This window comes from Scyliorhinus canicula, chromosome 12 (genome assembly GCF_902713615.1).
Source record: "Scyliorhinus canicula chromosome 12, sScyCan1.1, whole genome shotgun sequence".
Lineage (NCBI taxonomy): Eukaryota > Metazoa > Chordata > Chondrichthyes > Carcharhiniformes > Scyliorhinidae > Scyliorhinus > Scyliorhinus canicula.
The window spans coordinates 154,547,025-154,567,564 of NC_052157.1; the positions used below are offsets into that span (position 1 = coordinate 154,547,025).

General features: G+C 42.2%; 1 protein-coding gene across 1 annotated transcript in view; it reads left to right on the forward strand.

Annotated features, from left to right (window-relative positions):
* Window positions 1-13,285, forward strand: part of rpa1 (replication protein A1) — a 72,516-nt gene extending 59,231 nt beyond the window's left edge. The window contains exons 14-17 of the mRNA XM_038814604.1: window positions 5,090-5,266; window positions 6,046-6,153; window positions 7,532-7,618; window positions 12,781-13,285. Coding sequence (XP_038670532.1) covers window positions 5,090-5,266; window positions 6,046-6,153; window positions 7,532-7,618; window positions 12,781-12,894 — 486 coding nt within the window. The 3' untranslated portion in view covers window positions 12,895-13,285. The remainder of the gene's footprint in view (window positions 1-5,089; window positions 5,267-6,045; window positions 6,154-7,531; window positions 7,619-12,780) is intronic.
* Window positions 13,286-20,540: the final 7,255 nt, after the last annotated feature.

Below are 20,540 nucleotides of genomic sequence, written 5' to 3' on the forward strand. Positions count from 1 at the left end.
GCTTGTGCTTTCCCAAAACATTGTTTTTTCACTTTTCCTCTGCTTTCACCTTTCAAAGAATAAAGAAATGTACAGCACAGGAATAGGCCCTTCGGCCCTCCAAGCCTGCGCCGACCATGCTGACTGTCTAACCTAAAACCTTGTACACTTCCGGGACCCCATCCCTCTATTCCCATCCTATTCATTTTTTTCTTAAATATTTTAATTCTCCTTTTTCACATTTTCTCCCAAATTTGCACCCACCATCAATAAACAATAATCAGTAACGAATATGATGTCAATCCCCATATCAATAACAACGATCCCATCCTCCCACCAAACCTCAAACATTAGTCCGCATGTTAACATAAACAGATGCCAAAAAGGAATCACCCATAGTCACCATTAACACATACAGTCCCCCTCCCCCCAACTAATGTTCAATGTTATCCAGTTCTTGAAAGTACATAATGAATAATGCCCATGAATTGTAGAACCCCTCCATCCTTCCCCTCAGTTCAATCTTAACCTTCTCAAGAGTCAAGAATTCCAACAGGTCCCTCCGCCACACCAGGGCACAGGGTGGAGAGGTTGCTCTCCATCCCATCAGGATCCGCCTTCGGGCGATCAAGAGGCGAAGGCTACAGCATCTGCCTCCACACCCGTTTCCAACCCCGGCTGGTCCGACACCCTAAATATGGTGTCCCAAGGGCCCAGATCCAGTTTCACGTGCACCACTTTAGAGATTACCCGAAAAACCTCCTTCCAGTAATCCTCCGGCTCCGGACAGGACCAAAACATATGATCGTGATTTGCGCTCCCACCTGCACCGTTCAGGCACATCTTCTACCCCTTCAAAGAATCAGCTCGTCCTCGCCCTTCTGAGGTGTGCTCTATATACCACCTTCAGCTGTATCAGCCCCAACCTTGCGCACGAGGTGGAGGCATTCACTCCGGAGCACCTCACACCAGAACCCCTCCTCCATACCCTCTCCCAACTCTTCTTCCGACTTTGCTTTGATCCCTTCCAGTGGTGCCTTCTCTTCCAAAATAGCTCCATAAACTGTTGAAACTACCCCCTTCTCCAGTCCCCCTGTCATCAGCACCTCCTCCAACAATGTGGAGGCCGTCTCCACCAGGAAGCTCTGTATCTCCTTTCTGGCAAAATCTCGAACCTGCATATATCTAAACATTTCCCCCTGCTCCAGCCCATACTTCGCTTCCAGCTCCTTCAATCCTGCAAACCGACCCCCAAGAAACAAATTTTTTAGTGTGTCAATCCCCTTCTCTTCCCATTTCCGAAAATTTCCATCCCACATTTCTGGCTCAAATCTGTGGTTCCCCCGAATTGGCACTTCCCTTGACAATGCTCCCAACCCGAAGTGTTGCTGAAACTGCCTCCAAATTTCCATCCCACATTTCTGGCTCAAATCTGTGGTTCCCCCGAATTGGCACTTCCCTTGACAATGCCCCCAACCCGAAGTGTTGCTGAAACTGCCTCCAAATTCGCAATGAAGCTATTATTACCGGACTCACTGAGTATTTTCCCCGGGGCCATCGGGAGCGGCGCTGTTGCTAGCACCTTCAATCCTGACCACCTGCACAAACTCTCCTCCATTCTGACCCACTGGGAATCAACCCCTCTGACCCAGCTCCGCACCTTCTCCACATTCGCCGCCAGTAATAATACATCAGGTTCGGAAGAGCCTCTGTAGCAGCACCGACTCATTCTGTTCATGTACTTGTCAAGATGCCCCTTAAGCATCACTATCGTACCTGCTTCCACCACCTCCTCTGATAGTGAGTTCCAGGCATCCACTATCCTTTTTTAAAAAATAAGTTTAAGAATACCCAATTCAAGGGCAGCACGGTGGCCTAGTGGTTAGCACAGCTGCCTCACGGCGCTGAGGTCCCAGGTTCGATCCCGGCTCTGGGTCACTGTCCGTGTGGAGTTTTCACATTCTCCCCGTGTCTGCGTGGGTTTCGCCCCCACAACCCAAAAAATGTGCAGAGTAGGTGGATTGGCCATGCTAAATTGCCCCTTAATTGGAAAAATAATTGGGTACTCTAAATTTATAAAAAAAAAAAGAATACCCAATTCATTTTTTCCAATTAAGGGGCAATTTAGCGTGGCCAATCCACCTACCCTGCACATCTTTGGGTTGTGGGGGCGAAACCCACACAGACACGGGGAGAATGTGTAAACTCCACAAAGACAGTGACCAGGGCCGGGATTCGAACCCTGACCCTCAGCGCCGTGAGGCAGCAGTGCTGATCACTGTGCCACCGTGTTGCCCGCCACCCACTATCCTTTAAAATATCCCTCACACATCTCCAAAATTTGCCCGTCTCACTTTAAACCTATGTCCCCTACTAATTGACTCTTCCACCCTGTCCATGCGCCTCATACTTTTGTAGACTTCTGTCAGGTCGCCCCTCAACCTCCGTTGTTCCAGTGCGAACAAACCTCTCGTAGCTAATGCCTTTCATACCAGGCGACATCCTGGTAAACCTCTTCTGTACCCTCTCCAAAACCTGCACATCCTTCTGGTAGTGTGGTAACCAGAATTGAACATTATACTCCAAGTGTGGCCTAACTAAGATTCTATACAGCTGCAGCATGACTTGCCAATTTTTATACTCAATTCCCCGTCCGATGAAGGCAAGCATGCCGTATGCCTTCTTGACTACCTTCACCACCTGTGTTGCCACTTTCAGTGACCTGTGGACCTATACACCCAGATCCCTCTGCCTGTCAATGCTCTTGAGTTCTGCCGTTTACTGTATATTTCCCATCTGTATTAGACCTTTCAAAATGCATGACCTCATATTTACCTGGATTAAACTCCCATCTGCCATCTCTCCGCCCAAGTCTCTAACTGATCTATATCCTGCTGTATCCTCTGACAGTCTTCATCGCTATCTGCAATTCCACCAACTTTTGTGTCGTCTTTTCCCTCCTCAAACGCTTGATGTGCTTGTGGAATGCATTGACATGGATTCCTGGAAAACATTACTGTCATGCCCAGGTTGATAATGAGTTTCAACTGAATATGTATCTCCTGAACGTTGCAGGCTATATGAAGAGTTTTGAGGTCAAACTGGATCACCGTTACCTGATACTTGCTTCCAGCAGGAGTTTGAGAATGAAAACCTTTTCCCCTTCTATCCAGTCTACACAAATAATTGGTATAGGGACCAGCTTTAATGTCTGTCTTGGATGAATTCTGCACAGGCTGGGGACTAAATCTGCCTGAATCAGTTGCAAAAAGAAAGGGTGAAATGCTTAGGGCATTGTAGATATTTTGGTATTTAGCAGGGAGGGACATGGAGTTTGGCTGCTTTTAAAGGTGGTCCTACGATTTGGAAAACAGGAAATGGGCCTTTCACAAGGCGGGGAATTATTTGACCTGGCGTCACTGGGAGTAGGGGTTTGGGTATGGAAGGGTGACCCTGAGGCCTTGCACAACAGGGAATGGGTGGAATTCCTGCTGATTATCGTCAGTAGACGCAACTGCTACCCATGGCTTGTTCACACTGAATGGAGGGGATCCCACCTCTGACAGCATTAGTTTGGTGACTTCTGAAGGGAGCTCTGTAAACATTGAACTCGTTCTTCTGTGTCTGGTTCGTCTATATCTTTTTCTCTTGATTTCCGATTACTGTCAGAAAATATAAACATTCAAATTTGATCAACAAAATGCTAATTGGAGTACTTAAAATGCAGCCCCGTTTTTAATGGGGAGAATGAACTCTCAGCTTGACAGCTGTTATTAATTAGATTTTTACATTTACTAGCATTTACTAGGTCTATTAAGACCTAGTTCAAAATTCAACTAATTTGTGATATTAAACTTTGAGGAAAAACCATAGTGTGTTTGTTTGTCTCTGTAGTAACCATAGTGTGTGTGTTTGTTTGTCTCTGTAGTAACCATAGTGTGTGTGTTTGTTTGTCTCTCTAGTTTGCTCACTGGATCTCATGCTTGTCTGTCTCCAGATCTCTCTTGTGATTTTGCTATCGCTCTCAGTTTATTATGCTTTCTACGCCTTCTAAAATGCAAAATAGAAGTTATAAATAATTCAGTTGTCCTTCTCTCACCCGTGTGTAAGTTGTTTTTTTAAACTTAAAAACTCACTTTTTTAAACTAAATAAAGCTTTTAAAATTTGTCATCTAGCTTTTCTCCAAATAATTTTGTAAAATAACAAGTAGAAGCTAAAGAAAATGTTTTATGGTGGTTGAGCTTGTGAATGGCGACCTGCTCAGATTGCACCTTGTAAACTCGCCTAATTCCTGGCTGTGAAAAAAATCTGACAGTGATGCTTAAGCTTTTGGGAGAGGCTGCTCCAAGTAGATTTTTTTATGAAGGAAATTCATTGGATAAACATAATTGTGTCATTAAATATTTCATTTTAATTTTGAATAAACACTTGGGACAATAGAAGCTTCAGTTATTATGGCACAAATGGTGAATTTGTAAATGGAGAAGCATGTAATGATGTCATCCAGTGGCCAGGTTGGAGGCTTTACATTCCAAAAATGGACATAGGAGTTTCATGTATAAGTTTGATTACAAAAGTGGGACAAGTGATGGAACAGTGGGAAATATGGTTTTGTAGGGAGGAAATGTCTGCCAATGTAATCTTTGAGTTTTTCCCTGTGCTGTGCCTCTTTCCCCAGTGGACCTCTCCTTATCACTGTAATTCTTTTAAGGAAGAGTTCCTGGAGCGGGGATAAATCTGAACTTTTGCCAAATCATGCAGCTGTTGCATGCGACAACTAATCCAGGAATAATGGCTGCGTGTGTGTACTGATTGGCCTGGGGCATGCGGGGATGGAGGGGAAGATTTTGCAAATGAAATAAAGATGGGCCACTGAGTGTGTATTTCCAGCTCGGGGTCAAAATTAGAATTCAGCACTGCTGATCCAAGCTTAGCAAATTGTGGACAACTTTCATTCGCTGCCATTTGAAGTATTAAAAACGTTTTCATACTGTGTCATGGTGGAGATCGCAAACTTGACCTTTTTGCATGTTTTATTGTGTAGTAGCTTCTTCAGTTGGTCATTTCTGTTTTGTGTAATCCTTTACCTGAATAACACATCTCCTGCAGGCTGACTATTACACCACTGTTGGTACAATTGTGTATCTGAAGAAGGAAAACTGCATGTACCAGGCATGTCCCACTGCAGAGTGCAACAAGAAGGTTGTTGATCAACAGAATGGCCTTTATAGATGTGAGAAGTGTGATCGTGAGTTTCCCAACTTCAAATATCGTATGATCTTATCAGTAAGTACAATCTCAGAACATTGGTAAAATATTTTGTTTTGACTGTCTTACTAAATGTCCTATTCCTGTGATGCAATGCACCCAGCAGGTTCTGAACTTTCTAGTCTGCTGCATCCTGATGGGTGCACAAAACTGAAAGATGCCTATCATCAGTGGTGTGTATAGAACAACTCGATGATTTCGCTCATGACTGATGTTCTGTGAGTCTAGCTGTTCTGTTGGAAGCCTAGAATTGAAAATTCTCTTGGAGGCTATAAAAAAAACTAATTGCTCTTCACGCAAAGCTTCTAAGCACTCTTACAGTTAAGCTTGTAATTTTGTTAATCCAACAAGACAGCTGCTGGAAATTTGTATTATTGGAAGACTAGGATAAAACAGTTCAAACCGACCAACAAAGGATCTTTATGTTGTCATTTTGTCTTTACATTTTATCTGAAGGTTTTAATGATGTGGAATTGGGCTCGCGAAACTTTATTTAAAGTTTTATTCTACCGTTTTCTTTTTAAATATACTTTTAATATAAAATAAATTGTCCTTATTGTTAATGGTATATAATGTATTTAATTGCATGCAGGTGGTGGACAGTGACTGCGCTCATTTGTGCTCCTGTCAATAGATACAAACTGAGACTGGTTTTTGGGTTAGGAGATGCTGCTTGTAATGTATAACTCTCAATGCTTCTAAAAGTATGTAACGGATGTCTCCAGTTTTATCCTTCAGTGGGCTTTCTGGAGTATAGCACAATTATTAAATAACTAGAGTACAATGTTGTCATCTAGGTAAATCTAGCAGACTTTGGAGAAAACCAGTGGGTGACATGTTTCCAGGAGACTGGGGAGGCAATTCTTGGTCAGAATGCTGCTTATCTTGGAGAGCTGAAGGACTCAGTAAGTGTTTTGTTTAATTGAACTAAACTTGTTGCAGCTTTTATCTTTAGATGGAAACAGTTGAATTTCCTCTTAATATTTTTGTAACTTGCCTCCTTTATGAAAATCATCTTGGACCTTTTGCTATCACTATATCAACTAGTTCCAAGTCACTAATAAATGCTACTGTTGAAACAAGTTTTCTTTTTCATTACCATTCAGTCCCAAAGTGCAGTTAATTGGGGTTTTTGAATTTAAAATGTTTGTTTTTAAAGTCTGCTATCAATACAATAGTGATATTTAGCTTTTAACACTTTTTGGGTTTGTCCAGATTAATCTCTGTAATTTAGGTTTTGCAGAAATCAAGTGCTGTGGGAGACTGTCTCAATGTTCTCGAGATTGATATTACAAAAATTCATTTAAGTATATGCTTGAAATGTTGTGTACTCGGTGTAACTAATACAATAATCAGCTTTATCGTGATTTGTAAAGCAGCTCATAAGTTCAGTATTTTGCGGATTTCCTCACTCTAGACCTACCCACAGTATTAATCTTGTCTTTGTAGTCTTTCAGATGTGTGTCTGCATTTGAGCAGTAGAAAGGTAAGAGGTGTAATGGGCCAGGAAAGATTCACGGTGAAGTGACAACAATTGAACTTGGATGCGGGGAGAAGTTCACGTTGCTTTTTAGCTACTGAGTGTACTTGCCTCAATAGCTGAGTAAAACTGGAAAGAAAGTTGCGCACGTGAAACTTTCTAGCCTAAGTGGCAGGTTCCTTCTCCCATACCTATCTGATTAGGAAAAGGTGTTCAGTAAAGTTTACTAATGTCCAGGTGAGTGTTTAGTGTTTTGCTAAGTCACAGCACCATATGGAATAAAAGATGTCAGTGTGATCCTGAATTATAGTTTCTGTGCTCAGCACTCATGCCGACATAAACACAAAACCAACGAGGCAGAAATGACAGATGGCAATAAATAAAAACAATTAAAGTGAAATATGATTGCGTTCTTGTGTGCTAGATAAACATATGCAGCTGTTTTGTGATAGTTTACTGGTTTAGGGCTGAGGTGTGAGTCTTTTTAACAGTACATCAAAATGTTAGGTAGCCATATGTCATTACTTGTCCTCAGAGGATGGACAGGTGTTTTTGGGCAGATTCCTAGAGGATTTGCAAGATGCTCCTGGTTTCCTCGCCTTGACTATGAGGAAGTTAGGGAGCTTATTGGGCTGTGACACTGCTGCCATACCTAAAGTCTTTGAAGACACAGTTGAGTAAAGCTGCCTTTTTTGCTCTAATCCCTGAGGGTTACTTGTAACCTGAATTGCATGCCTTGATCGGCAAATCGTTTGTGTTTATCTTGTCGTTTGTGGCATTATTCTTGTTTTTTCCCCCCCTAGAATGAACAAGCCTTTGAGGAGATTTTCCAGAATGCGAACTTCCGGTCATATACCTGCAGGGTTCGTGTCAAACTCGAAACGTACAACGTAAGTAACTTCTATTTAGAGTAGGTTTTATATAATGTGGACACATTTTCTTTCGATGGGAAACACCAGGTTTATACCACAGTCATCTTATTTCAATAGGTTTGCCACAAAATAAAGCACTCACGTACCTCCATTCTATGTCTAATGTTTACCTTTTCCACTTTAGCTTGCAACCAAGCAATTTGTGAGGATGGATTGTCTATAACATTTGATGGATCTGCATCGGGTATAGGCACCATCGCTTTTAAACGTCCGTAATGCAAAGTGGTGTCACGGAGGCTGAAGCTGGCTCCAGTTTTTCAATTTTACTCCTACCTGGCTCCGTCCCAACTCTTCCAACTGCTCTGTGCCAGTTTCTTCTAAAAGCACCTCGGAGCATATTCTGCTCTAAAGGCAGTATATAAATGCAAGCTGTTGAAATTGGCATTTTAATGGGGTTTGAATTTCTTGAGATTGTGGCCCTCTGTCTGCAATCACCATAGGCATAGGGTATTTGCAGGCAGTCAAGTTGCACAAAATCATTTCCCTTCACAATGAAATGTAATTGTGTTTGCCTCTGGTAAATTTAACCCCCTACTGCCTTCAATAATTCATCCTTTTTGAAAAGGGGACATCTTTGACTGGAGGCACGACCCGGGAAGTAAGAACAGGGCACATTTCAGGCATAAAATATTAGATGTGTGTGTATATAATATATATATACAAAAACTGTTTTCACCAACTCCTGGAAAATTGCTCTTCTCTTCTGCTGGATTGTATGAACTTTGCTGGAGAGACCTGCTAATAGTTTAATGTCTGTAGCTGACCTTAAAATTGCTCTTGAACAGCATTTAACCAAACAAAATTAAAAAATAGGATGTTTGAGTTTCCTTTGCCCTCAAATATTGCCCATTCAAAAAGAAGAGGGGGGGGTGTTGGATTTACGGATGTATGTTTTCCGTCTATGCCCTCTGTGACTTTTATTCTGGTTGTCCTTTCTTATCCTTTGTCTCCGCTGTCTTTAATACCTTTATATCTTCTTCCAGTGTCCCTTCTCAGCAGTCTACCTATGCCTTGCTGTTTTTGCCTATCTAAAGCGATTAGCATATCTTTTTTCCCCTATTATTTATTGCCTTGCCTTTTGAGGTTTCCATCCTCCTTCCCTATTGTGAACTTAGGCTTTTACTCTTTTTGTTGTATTCTGTGTCTTTGACCCTTCCCTATTGGTAAACTTCCATTTCAGCATTCCAAAGCATGTTTAATTTCTCAGCCAACTAGGTAATTTATAGAATGCTATGCAATCAAGTAACAACACCTTGCATTTATTTTTATGTTTTCTTTCCTTTAAAGTACCCAATTCTTCTTTTTTCCCCCGATTAAGGGACAGTTTAATGTGGCCAATCCACCTACATTTTTGGGTTGTTGGGGTGAAACCCACGCAGACACTGCGGGAATATGCAAACTCCACAGACAGTGACCCGGGGCCGGGATCGAACCTGGGTCCTCGGCGTCTTGAGGCAGCAGTGCTCACCACTGCGCCACCTAGCCGCCCAACATCTTGCAATTATGATGTGCCTTTTAATGTAGTTACTTTAACCAGGGAACTGGGTTCGACCTTGGGTCACTGCCTGTGTGGAGTCTGCACGTTCTCCCTGTGTCTGCGAGGGTTTCCTCCCACAAGTTCTGAAAGACGTGCTGTTGGGTGATTTGGACATTCTGAATGCTCCCTCAGTGTACCCGAACAGGCGCCGTAGTGTGGCGACTAGGGGTTTTTCACAGTAACTTCATTGCAATGTTAATGTTAAAGACTACTTGTGACACTAATAAAGATTATTATTATTACTTTACAGGAGCATTTATTAAACAAAATTTAATACCAAGCCACATAAGCTATGGCTTGATCATAGAGGGGTCAGGTTTTAATGGGCATCCAAGAAAGTGCGAGAAGTAGAGGGATTTAGGAAGGTAATTACACAACTTGGGACATTAGAAGTTCTAGGCATGACTCAGTGGGGGAGCAATTCAATATTCAGTGCTGAGGAGCCCAGAATTGAAGGAGTCCAGGATCTCAGTTTCGTAGAACTAGACATGATGATTACAGAGGTTGGCAGTGGAGAGACCATGAAGGGATTTGGAAACCAGGATAATATGTTTTTGAATTGCGGTGCTGCTTATCCAGGAACCAGTGTAATGGTGAATGGAACTTAATAAAGGTCAGGACAGTGAGAGAGAGAAAGAGACCACCCCCACCCTGTTGTGATATTTACTGGTCTAGTTTAATCATGTCCTTGAGTGATTTTCCTTGACATTAGAAAGTGGAATAACAATGCTGCAGTAACATGGCTTTAACAGCCAAACACTTATTGGACAGTAACAATCACAGAACATAAAATTTTACTGTAGTTATTAAACATAACTGTTTCCTTGAGCGAGTGGAAAATAATTTGTAGCTGCTGCATCAAAATATGTATTACGTGGCAGTTCGTTTTTTGCTTTTCTGTGTTCCTGGAAGCTATCTGGCTCAACTATCACTTTTCGTAATTTGAACCAGCCAGGCTGAGAATTAATTTTCAGAAAACCACTGGGATCAAGCAGATTTAAATAATTGTCTGTTAAACTTGAAAAAAGTGCCAATCAAACACCTATTTGAACAAATCCCACATGATGTTTGTATATGAATTAAAAGGTCTGGCCCCTCCTTCAGATGCTGAGTTGAAGCAAAATTATCAAAATCTGTAACATTCAATCAGAATGATTTAGGATTTGATATGTGGTTGAAGCTGTTTTTTTTAACCCCTTCTGTACTTGAAAGATGAAAACCAGTGCCATGAGATGTACAATTTTTTAATGCCACTGTCCTCTCTTTATACAAACTTGGTTACTTCCGGAAACATGAGATTGAATTATACCTTTACGCTGGTGATGCACATTTTACCTTTACTAACTCCTGTTTTAAGTCAGGATGCTCTCAACTTAAAATGCGTTTGGTGAATCAAAATTTCTTCCAACTCTAGTGTAAGTCACCCTAAATCTATATTGTCTATGTGTGTCTTTTAAACGCACCCACGCCTTTAGTAATGGGTTTAAACCCATGAGTTTGGGACCTTCCTTGTTAATCTGGAGTTTAGCTTCCTTCCCCTCATCTGTGTAATCAATACTCCTTTGAAATAGCACTTGCCTCTGCTCCTGTCTCTTCTTTCCCGCCTCATCTCCCCCACTGCCTGTGAATAATTAAGTAACATTTTTGGGAAGTTACTTTACTGATAAATAAGAATTATTTGAACCTTTTCTAAGCTCTGCAAAGAGTTAGCAAATGTATGGCAAGTCAAAAAATCATCTCCAATCTGCGGAACAGTGAACAACACATTAAATAACTTCCATATGTCTGAAAGACATCTTGAAAAGATTTAAGTGCAAAGAAATGAGTGCAAGATTGGGAGGAAGAACGAATTAGGCCAAGACTCTAAACCATGCCTTTAATGCTAGCCCCGGCTTCCTTCATAAATTACAACTCATTCAAAATTTTGCCTCAGTCCACATCTTTGCTCACACACAGTCCTACATTCCCTCGCCTCAGTAATTATCAGTTTCAAAATCTTTCTCTCTTGCTTTCAAGTCTACTGTGGCTTCAACCTAACCTACCTCTGATTTAACTGGACTCTGTGGCTCCGCTAGCTTTCCTGACACTGATCTGCCATGTTCCCTATTAATCTGTTGATCACACTTTCGGCCACCATACCTCTACCATCTGGGGCTCCCTGTCTAAAAGAGTATCCTTTATCTCCTCCCTACCTGCTTTCAAAAGTCGTCTTAAACCTTTATGCTTGCCTAATTCCACATACTCGTTCTTCCTCCCAATCTTGCACTCATTTCTTTGCACTTAAATCTTTTCAAGATGTCTTTCTGACATATGGAGTGCTATATAAATATAAGTTATTTAATGTGTTCGCTGTTCCACAGCTTGGAGATGTTTTTTGACTGCCATACATATAATAACTCTTTCCAGAGCTTTGAAAAGGTTCAAATAATAATTACTCACCAGAATGGTAGCTGTCCAAAAATGTTACTTTATATTTGCAGATGTTGCTGTAAATATTAAGCAACTGAGATGCTTTAAATCTCCATTGTTTGGGTTACTGTGGCAGTGACCATCACTGAATGAGCACAAATAAGAAAAGATGTCAGCAATTATGCTCACAACCAATTCCTAGAGCATGTTCCCAAATGAGGAGACCAGACTTTAAATCCCCATTCTGCTTGTTCGCTTGCTAATGGAGTCCAATTGTATTTAAGATGGAAAATGATTCCTTTAGCTTTTACAGATTATAATGAGTCATCCAGCCACTCTGAACAGCAAAATAGAGTATGTAGTTAGTTTATAGAGTTGGATAGCATCACATGAGGACATGTAATTGGTATCATTTTTTGGGATCAATCTGCAGGCCAAGCAAGGACAAGAATGGCAATATTTAGTGAGAGGCTGGTGTGGTAGTTTATTTTCCTATCTATCCTAAACACTCGACCCAGTAGTAGGATTGTCAGGTGAAATTCAGGCAGGGTGAGTATTTTTGTCTTTTCCAACACGAGGCTTGCTTTGCGCCGCACCTGTTGCAGCTTCCAACTTTTAGCCGTGTTTGCAGAACAATGAAGATTGTAGATTTGTGCCACAGTTTGGGTATTTGTCCCACCGCCCAGGAGAGATTTACGAGCCAGCATGTTGACAATGTCATATCACAGATTGAGCATAAGAAGAAGGGTGGTAGAGGAATAGACTTGTTCCTGTGCCTCCAGGGACTTTATTCGAAAGACTGATTGATGCTGGCATTGACACCTGCGTGAAATTTTGAATGGGCCGAAAAATTCTCCCTGATGAGTGGAGTATAAATACAGCAACTTAACCTTAAGTGCAACAAGACAAAGTGCAGAAATTATAAAAGTTTAAGATTAGTGGTGATTTGGGTCAAACTCATTAAGCTTTTTGCAGCTTGTCTGTACATTTTATACCAGCGGCCATTCTTTAGAAGTAGTGAGTGGGACAAAAAAAAAACACCACTTGTTACCTTTCATATGCATTGAAAAGATTTTAATGCAATTTGAACAACTGGAGGTGATCTATGATAATAAGGCAATGAGAGAGCAAATCTGTGATATGGATTTTAATTGTTTCTGGTTCATATTTGCAGGATGAATCTCGCATCAAAGCGACAATGATGGATGTGAAACCAGTGGACCATAAGGAGTACAGCAAGCGACTGATAATGAATATTAGGAAACATGCAGCTACACAAGCTTGCTGAATGCTGAGTGGATGTGAAGAATGAGCACTACACAACTGGAGGAAGCTGGGTGCTTTAAGATCTTCAATTAAAAACACTCTATTATGCTTTGCAAACGTAAGACTTTTTAAACTTAGAATCAGTTCCAGAATTCTGCATTTTCATGGATGATGTAGAAGGGCCACTCCTCGAGGACTAGAGATGTTGAATTCCGATCAACATGTATTGAATGATGCGACTGAGAATATTTGTATGTGTATGTAGGCTTTCCTACCAAGGTATGGTTTACCTATGTGAAGTAACATTGTAAATCACTGGGCAGACTGCAAAACCATTTTTTCTTTGTTTTCTCCCCTCCATACTTGCATGACTTACTTCAGTGCTTCATTCTAATAAACACTGACAAATAGCTTATGAGACTTGAGTGTATCTGTTGGAATGATTCTGTGTCAAAATGACAGTGTGGGGTGAAAACTATCTGTTCAATCTAAAGGCCCGTTTTTAATACTTGCAGCTGATTTCCTGTGGCATTGCTTATGGACCGAAATAAATTATTTTCTCTCTTTGTCTTTTGTTTTCTCCTGACTTTGTATCACTGTCCTCTCCTGTTTGTATTCAACTTTATCCTCTTGGGTGTCAGCCATAGCTCAGTGGGTAGAGTTCCTGCCTCAGAGTTATAAGTTCAAGCCCATTCTAGAGATATGAGCACATTATCAGGCTGATACTCCAGTGGCACAGTACTGAGAAAGTGTTCTGCTGTCTGTGGTTGTTAGCCATGATGTGGAGATGCCGGCGTTGGACTGGGGTGAGCACAGTAAGAAGTCTTACAACACCAGGTTAAAGTCCAACAGGTTTGTTTCAAACACGAGCTTTCGGAGCACGGCTCCTTCTTCAGGTGAAGAAGGAGCCGTGCTCCGAAAGCTCGTGTTTGAAACAAACCTGTTGGACTTTAACCTGGTGTTGTAAGACTTCTTACTGTGGTTGTTAGTGCAGACCAGTTATTTCCCTCATTTGAAGAAGAAAATGGTGGGAGGAATTTCTTTGCCCTATGAGACACAACACCACTCCGCTTGATAGCTGGTTCAGAGCATGCCTTAAAATTTCAGCTGGTGCATAGTTTAGATGACAAAACAAGATTTTGTCTTTGGATCCAGTCAAGCCAAACTTCATATTATAGAACCCCTACAGTACAGAAGAAGGCCACCCTGCCCATTGAATCTGCACTGGCCCTCGGAAAGAGCACTCTACCTAGGTCCAATACCTGCCCTATCCCCATAACCCCACCTAACCGTTGGGCTCTAAGGGGCAATTTATCATGGCCAATTCCCCCCTAACCTACAAATCTTTGCCTGTGGGAGGAAACGGGAAGAACGTGCAAACTCCACACAGTCACCCAAGGCCAGAATTGAACCCGGGTCCCTGGCTCTGCGAGGCAGCAGTGCTAACCACTGTTCCAGAGTCAAGATATTTAGCCTGAAGTCATCAGATTGAAACAAAAATCTGAACTTGCCCCACAGGTTGGTAACCTACACCCCAAATTATTTTTGCCTGGCTCTTAAAAGGATAACACCCCAAAACTGGCTAGTTGGCTCAGCCTGTCCATGCTGCTGTTCATACGCCTCTCGAGCCACCTCCACCTTTTAGTTAAATCTACTATCGTAACTATCTATTCCAATCTCCCTTACTTTTCTAGTTTCCCCTTAAATGCATCCTATACGGTTCGCTTCGACCACTCCCTAACCTAGCAATTTCCACTTTCTTATTCACTCTTTCTGGGTGAAGAACTTGCTACTGAATTCCCAGTTGGATTTCTTGGTGATTATCTTGTATTGATGGCCTCTAGTTATGTTCTTCCCCACAAAGGGAAACCTTCTCTCTACATCCACACCATGCAAACTCTTTAGAATTTTAAAGGTCTCTAGGTCTCCCCTGAGCTGTGTCCTCTCTCTCTCTCTCGGAGACTTGATCTGCAGCTCCTTTCCTGATTTGTCTATCCACAGGTATACATCTGACATCATCCTTGTAAAACCTCTCTGTGCCCTCACCAGTGTCTATATCCCTTTTCTAATACAGCAACCAGAACTGCTGGCAGTACTCGACATGTGATCCAACCAAGATTCAGTGCAGGTTTAGCACCACTTCCTTAACTTTTTAATTTGCTTTCTTTTTAATGGCCTTGCTGACCTGTAGTGCAGCTTTTAGTGATTGTCTTCTGAGATCGCTTTGTTACTCTACCCCAGGCATTTTTACGGTCAGGGTTGCGACCCGCGGGTGGGTGTTGGGAGGGTCGCGGAGCCGTCCGCTGCGGCACTCCCGATTGCGCAAATTCATGCGCAATAGCCGCAGCAGCCGGCTTTTAACAATGCCGGCTGCGAGAGGCCTTCAAAAAGGCCGCGACCATATAAGAAAAATGCGGCCGCGCTGTACATGCGTGCCTGATCGTCAATGTGCATGCGCAGATGTTTGCGCATGCGCACCAATGAGTGGGCATGGATGTATAATGCAGCTGCATTTCCGCTCGCAGCCGGCATTGTTAAAAGCCGGCTGCTGCGCGCAAATTTGCGCAGTCGGGACCGCCATACCGGCGGACAGAGTCTTAAAGGAAGTGAGAGAGAGAGTTAAAGAAGCAGAGTGTGGGCAGCACGGTGGCGCAGTGGTTAGCATTGATGCCTACGGCGCTGAGGACCCGGGTTCGAATCCCAGCCCTGGGTCACTGTCCGTGTGGAGTTTGCACATTCTCCCCGTGTCTGCGTGGGTTTCGCCCCCACAACCTAAAGATGTGCAGGTTAGGTGGATTGGCTACGCTAAATTGCCCCTTAATTGGAAAAAAAATTGGGTACTCTAAATTTAAAAAAAAAAGAAGCAGAGTGGTTAAAAGAAGATTTTCCAGAGTTTAGGGCATAGCAGCCGACAGTACAGACGCCAATTGTGGGGCAAAATAAATAATTTACAAGAGGCCAAAATTGGGAATACAACAAAAGAAGGTTAAAAGCCAGCTGCTGCGGCTATTGCCCGCAAATTTGTGCAATCGGGAGATGCAGAACGTTTTTTAAAAATTCTATGTAATTGTCCTGACTGAAGGGAGGCAGAGAGCAGGTTAACTCCCCCGAACTCCGACGCCATGTGCTTTGGGCGCGATTTCGATTCCTCCATTTTGTCAGCAGCAAACAACATAGGAGAAAATGGTGGGTCGCGAAGGTCGGCCAGCATGGGGCGCACGGGTCGGCCGGCATGGGTTGCGAAGGACGGTTGTCGTGGGTCCCAAAGATTGGCCGGCGTGGGTCCCGAAAGTTGGCCAGTTGGTAAAAATGTTTCCCCGGAAAAAAAATTGAAAAACACTGCTCAATCCCACCAAATCTTGAACATTCCAAGAAATTAAGTGACACCCTATTCTTACCAAAAAACAGCTATCCATTTTGCCACTTGTACCCTGACTCTACCTTATTTGGCCTTATTTAATAATGGGGCGCCTTATCGAAGATTTTTTTGAGGTGCCATCTTCTGTTGGGCAATCGCAACAGAAGACACCTCAGGTGGTCAAAATAGTTCTCTTGATTTCATGCAAGTGAACAGGAGAATAACCTTTATCAATTATAGATTCCCTTTATTGGATCAGCCACCAGGAGAAAGGTGATTCTTGCCCTTCTAATTTGTCAGACTTGATATCGTTGGAAGCATAATGCCCCATTTTTATTAGGAGGAGATTGCGTATCTTTAAATTATGTACTCAAAACTGTATAGAGACAGATTTCAATATTATTGATCTTCCTTGGTTGAGTCAGATATAATAACATGGATATTAAGATGCTGGTCAGAAATACAATTCCAAAATTATATGAAGCATTCAAATACCGTGTTGCGTTCCGCATTAACCTTTGAAGAGGGACACAAACTGCGTTTCAGTGAGTATGTTTTCTCATTTGAACTAGGTGCATATTTGTCTTCAGGAAGCAGGAATGTATAATATGGGGGAAAAATCAATGCGGAGTGATAAGATGTTAGGCAAGAGTGATGAGGGATATGGATTAAGATGGCTAAAGCTTGTTCTAACTGAATGACAAAACAGATTCGAGGGGTTGAATGACCTCCTGTTGTGCTCACTATCCTTTCCCATTCTGCTTATGTTTTTTTTCATAAATTTAGAGTACCCATTTATTTATTTTTCCAAATAATGGGCAATTTAGCTTGGCCAATCCACCGGACCTGCACATCTTTCGGGTTGTGGGGGGGGGGGGGGGGGGTGAGACCCACGCAGACCCGGGGAGAATGTGCAAACTCCACACGTACAGTGACCCAGGATCGAACCCGGGTCCTCAGCGCCACAGGCAGCAGTGCTAACCACTGCCCATTACGCTTATCTGTTGCCTTGTTATTGTTGATCCTTAATGAAGGTTCAAAAATCTTAGTTAATATCAGCTGATTTGCAGCTGCAGTAGTTGGGTGCGTCAAACCTGTCCTTGGAAACATAGCTACCGTATCAATGTGCTGATTCAGGGGGACATAGAATCAACTATTTACTTTTGTCTAATTAAGTTCATGGGTATCATTAAATATTTGACTGAATTAAACATGGTTTTAGTGGCAAAAAAAAAATTGGTCGACTTCATCCAGCGCATTCTTCTTAATATATCTCAAAAACCAGTGGACTGATTTCAACAACACTTGGTGCACAGGGTATAATCAATATTATGGGCCAGGTTTAGAGAACCTCAAAGTGTATCATGGAGTTCACCTGACCCACAACTTTCACTAGATTGCGGTATGGGGTGCACACTGCACACTATAGGTGTGGTACAGCAGAAATCGAAAAGTATCTCTTAAAATTGTGACTTCTTTACCTGCTGCTCCTGATACACATGAGTAAACTTTACCCACACAAGTAAATTATTTAAAGAGATCTGGCGCCTTCTTATCAATCACCTCTTGATCAGGCTGTACAATCTTTTGCACCTCCTTTGCTTCACTTGGGCTTTCCTTCACCACTTTAACAAACCCCACTGTCTTGTCCTGTTTTACCACATCAGCCTTCCCAGAGCCTTTCTTCAACCACCAACACTGTGACTTTACATGGCCTGTTTATTACAGTGAAAACATGAAATACTTTTAATTTCTTTTCCACCCTCCTGGATTTCTTTTCTAATCTGAGGTACACTCTCCTTATTATCTCCCATCAGATCACCTTTGCCTCTAACACTTGAGTATTTCTCATGTCCCCAGTTTCTATCCCTCACAGCTTTGATTTATGAACTAATTCATAATCATCTGCCATTTCTGCTGCTAATCTCGCAGTTTTAACCCTCTGCGGTAGCATGGTGGTTAGCATAAATGCTTCACAGCTCCAGGGTCCCAGGTTCGATTCCCGGCTGGGTCACTGTCTGTGCGGAGTCTGCACGTCCTCCCCGTGTGTGCGTGGGTTTCCTCCCACAGTCCAAAGATGTGCAGGTTAGATGGATTGGCCATGCTAAATTGCCCGTAGTGTCCTTAAAAGGTAAGGTTAAGGGGGGGGTTGTTGGGTTACGGGTATAGGGTGGATACGTGGGTTTGAGTAGGGTGATCATGGCTCGGCACAACATCGAGGGCCGAAGGGCCTGTTCTGTGCTGTACTGTTCTATGTTCTTCCACATAAGTTCTCACTACAACAGGAATTAATTTTATAAACTCCTCAAAGTATAATTTCTCTGAGAGCTTCATATGTTTAGTCTATTTTCAAAGCCCTTATCCACCTATCAAAATTACTCTGATTGATCCTTTCAAACTCCATATATGTTTGACCAAATTATTTCCTTAAATTTCTAAACCTTTGTCTGTAAGCTTCAGGCACTAGTTCATGTGCACCTAAGATGGAATTTTTCACCTCAAACGTCCCAGATACCTCCTCCGGTAGTGATGCAAACACTTCACTAGCCCTACCTACCAGCTTTGTTTGAATCAGTAATACCCACATGTCCTGTGGCCATTTCATTTGTTTAGCCACCTTCTCAAATGAAATGAAAAATGCTTCTACCCCTTCTCTTCAAACCTTGGCAATGCTTAGACATATTTAAATAGATCCCCACCAAGCCTTGACTTTGACGCTCTTTCTCACTATCCTCAAACTATACATTCGCTTTAAATCTGCCAATCTTAACTGAGTGTCATGTTTCATGGCCATTTTCCTAAGTTCAATCTCTCTTTCTTTTTCCTCTCTCTTTTTCCCCTCTATCTCTTTCATATTCAAGCTGCTTTAATTCTTTCTCATGTTCCATTTGTTCAATTTGTAACAATTTTTGCCATTTCCAATGAGTCAGACTGTATCTCAGGCAATTTTAAATGCTTAGCCACCGCCATAATTACCTCATCTTTTCGCATTTTGTCAGGTAATGTTAACTGCAATGTTACTGCGTGTGACCGTCTCCACCCCCAAAAACTTCAGAGCCTCTGAAAGAGCCATTGTCCACAACACACTCCCTACTTCAACAGAAATACTGCACCTGAAACGCAAACACAATATGCTCACCCCTCACTGTCTTTAAGTTCACTAAGCCAATCCAATAGATAGACTTTTATCCCCCTCGAGCCCCCGATTTGTTATGGGCCAGGGTTTAGAGAACCCCAAAGTGTATCATGGAGTTGACCTGACCCACAACTTTTACTAGATTGTGGTATGGGGAGCACACGGCCCACTCTACAGGTGTGGTACAGCAGAAATGGAAAAGTATTTTTTTAAAGCAAAACAATGTTAATTCTATGAACTCAAGTTAACCTTTTTAAAATATACGTGAACATCTTGGCAACCATTAATTCAAATACAACCCCCCCAAAGAATACACAAGTAATCCTTACTTTCCTTTTTAACATCCATAAAACATTTTTAAAAAACATTTTAACAGAAGCACATCAGGTTTAAATTCACTACTGAGAACAGTTATCACTCTGAATTCATTCACCAAATGATCAAGAGATAGTCTTTACATGGCAGAGCGAACAACATTTCACATTCTTTGGCTGACTGCAGCTCCAACACTGAAACAAAACCAAAAAAACAGACACACCCAAGCTTTTCTCAAAGTGAAACTAAAAGCTGACAGAGAGCCCAGCTCCACCCACACTCTGACATCACTGCAGTAATAAACACCCATTTCTTAAAGGTACTCTCACATGACATCAAGGAAGAGCTGATTAACTTTTGGAAAAGAACACAAGCCCAGATCCTGGAATTTTATAAATTAACTGAAGGTGGATAGTGATAATGCTATGGGTTCTTTTTAATGTTGATTGTCTCACTGTAGCACAATAGTTAGCACTGTTGCTTCACAGCGCCAGGGTCCCGGGTTCGATTCCCGGCTTGGGTCACTGTCTGCTCCGGTTTTCTCACACAGGTCCTGAAAGACATGGTGAATTGGACATTCTGAATTCTCCCGACGTGAACCCAAACAGTCGCCATAGTGTGGAGACGAGGGGATTTTCACAGTAACTTCATTGCGATGTTAATGTAAGCCTACTTTTGACAATTATTTTTTTTTTTAATTTAGATTAGCCAATTATTTTTTCCAATTAAGGGGCAATTTAGCGTGGCCAATCCACCTACTCTGCACATTTTTGGGTTGTGGGGGCGAAACCCACGCAGACACGGGGAGAATGTGCAAACTCCACACGGACAGTGACCCAGAGCCGGGATCGAACCTGGG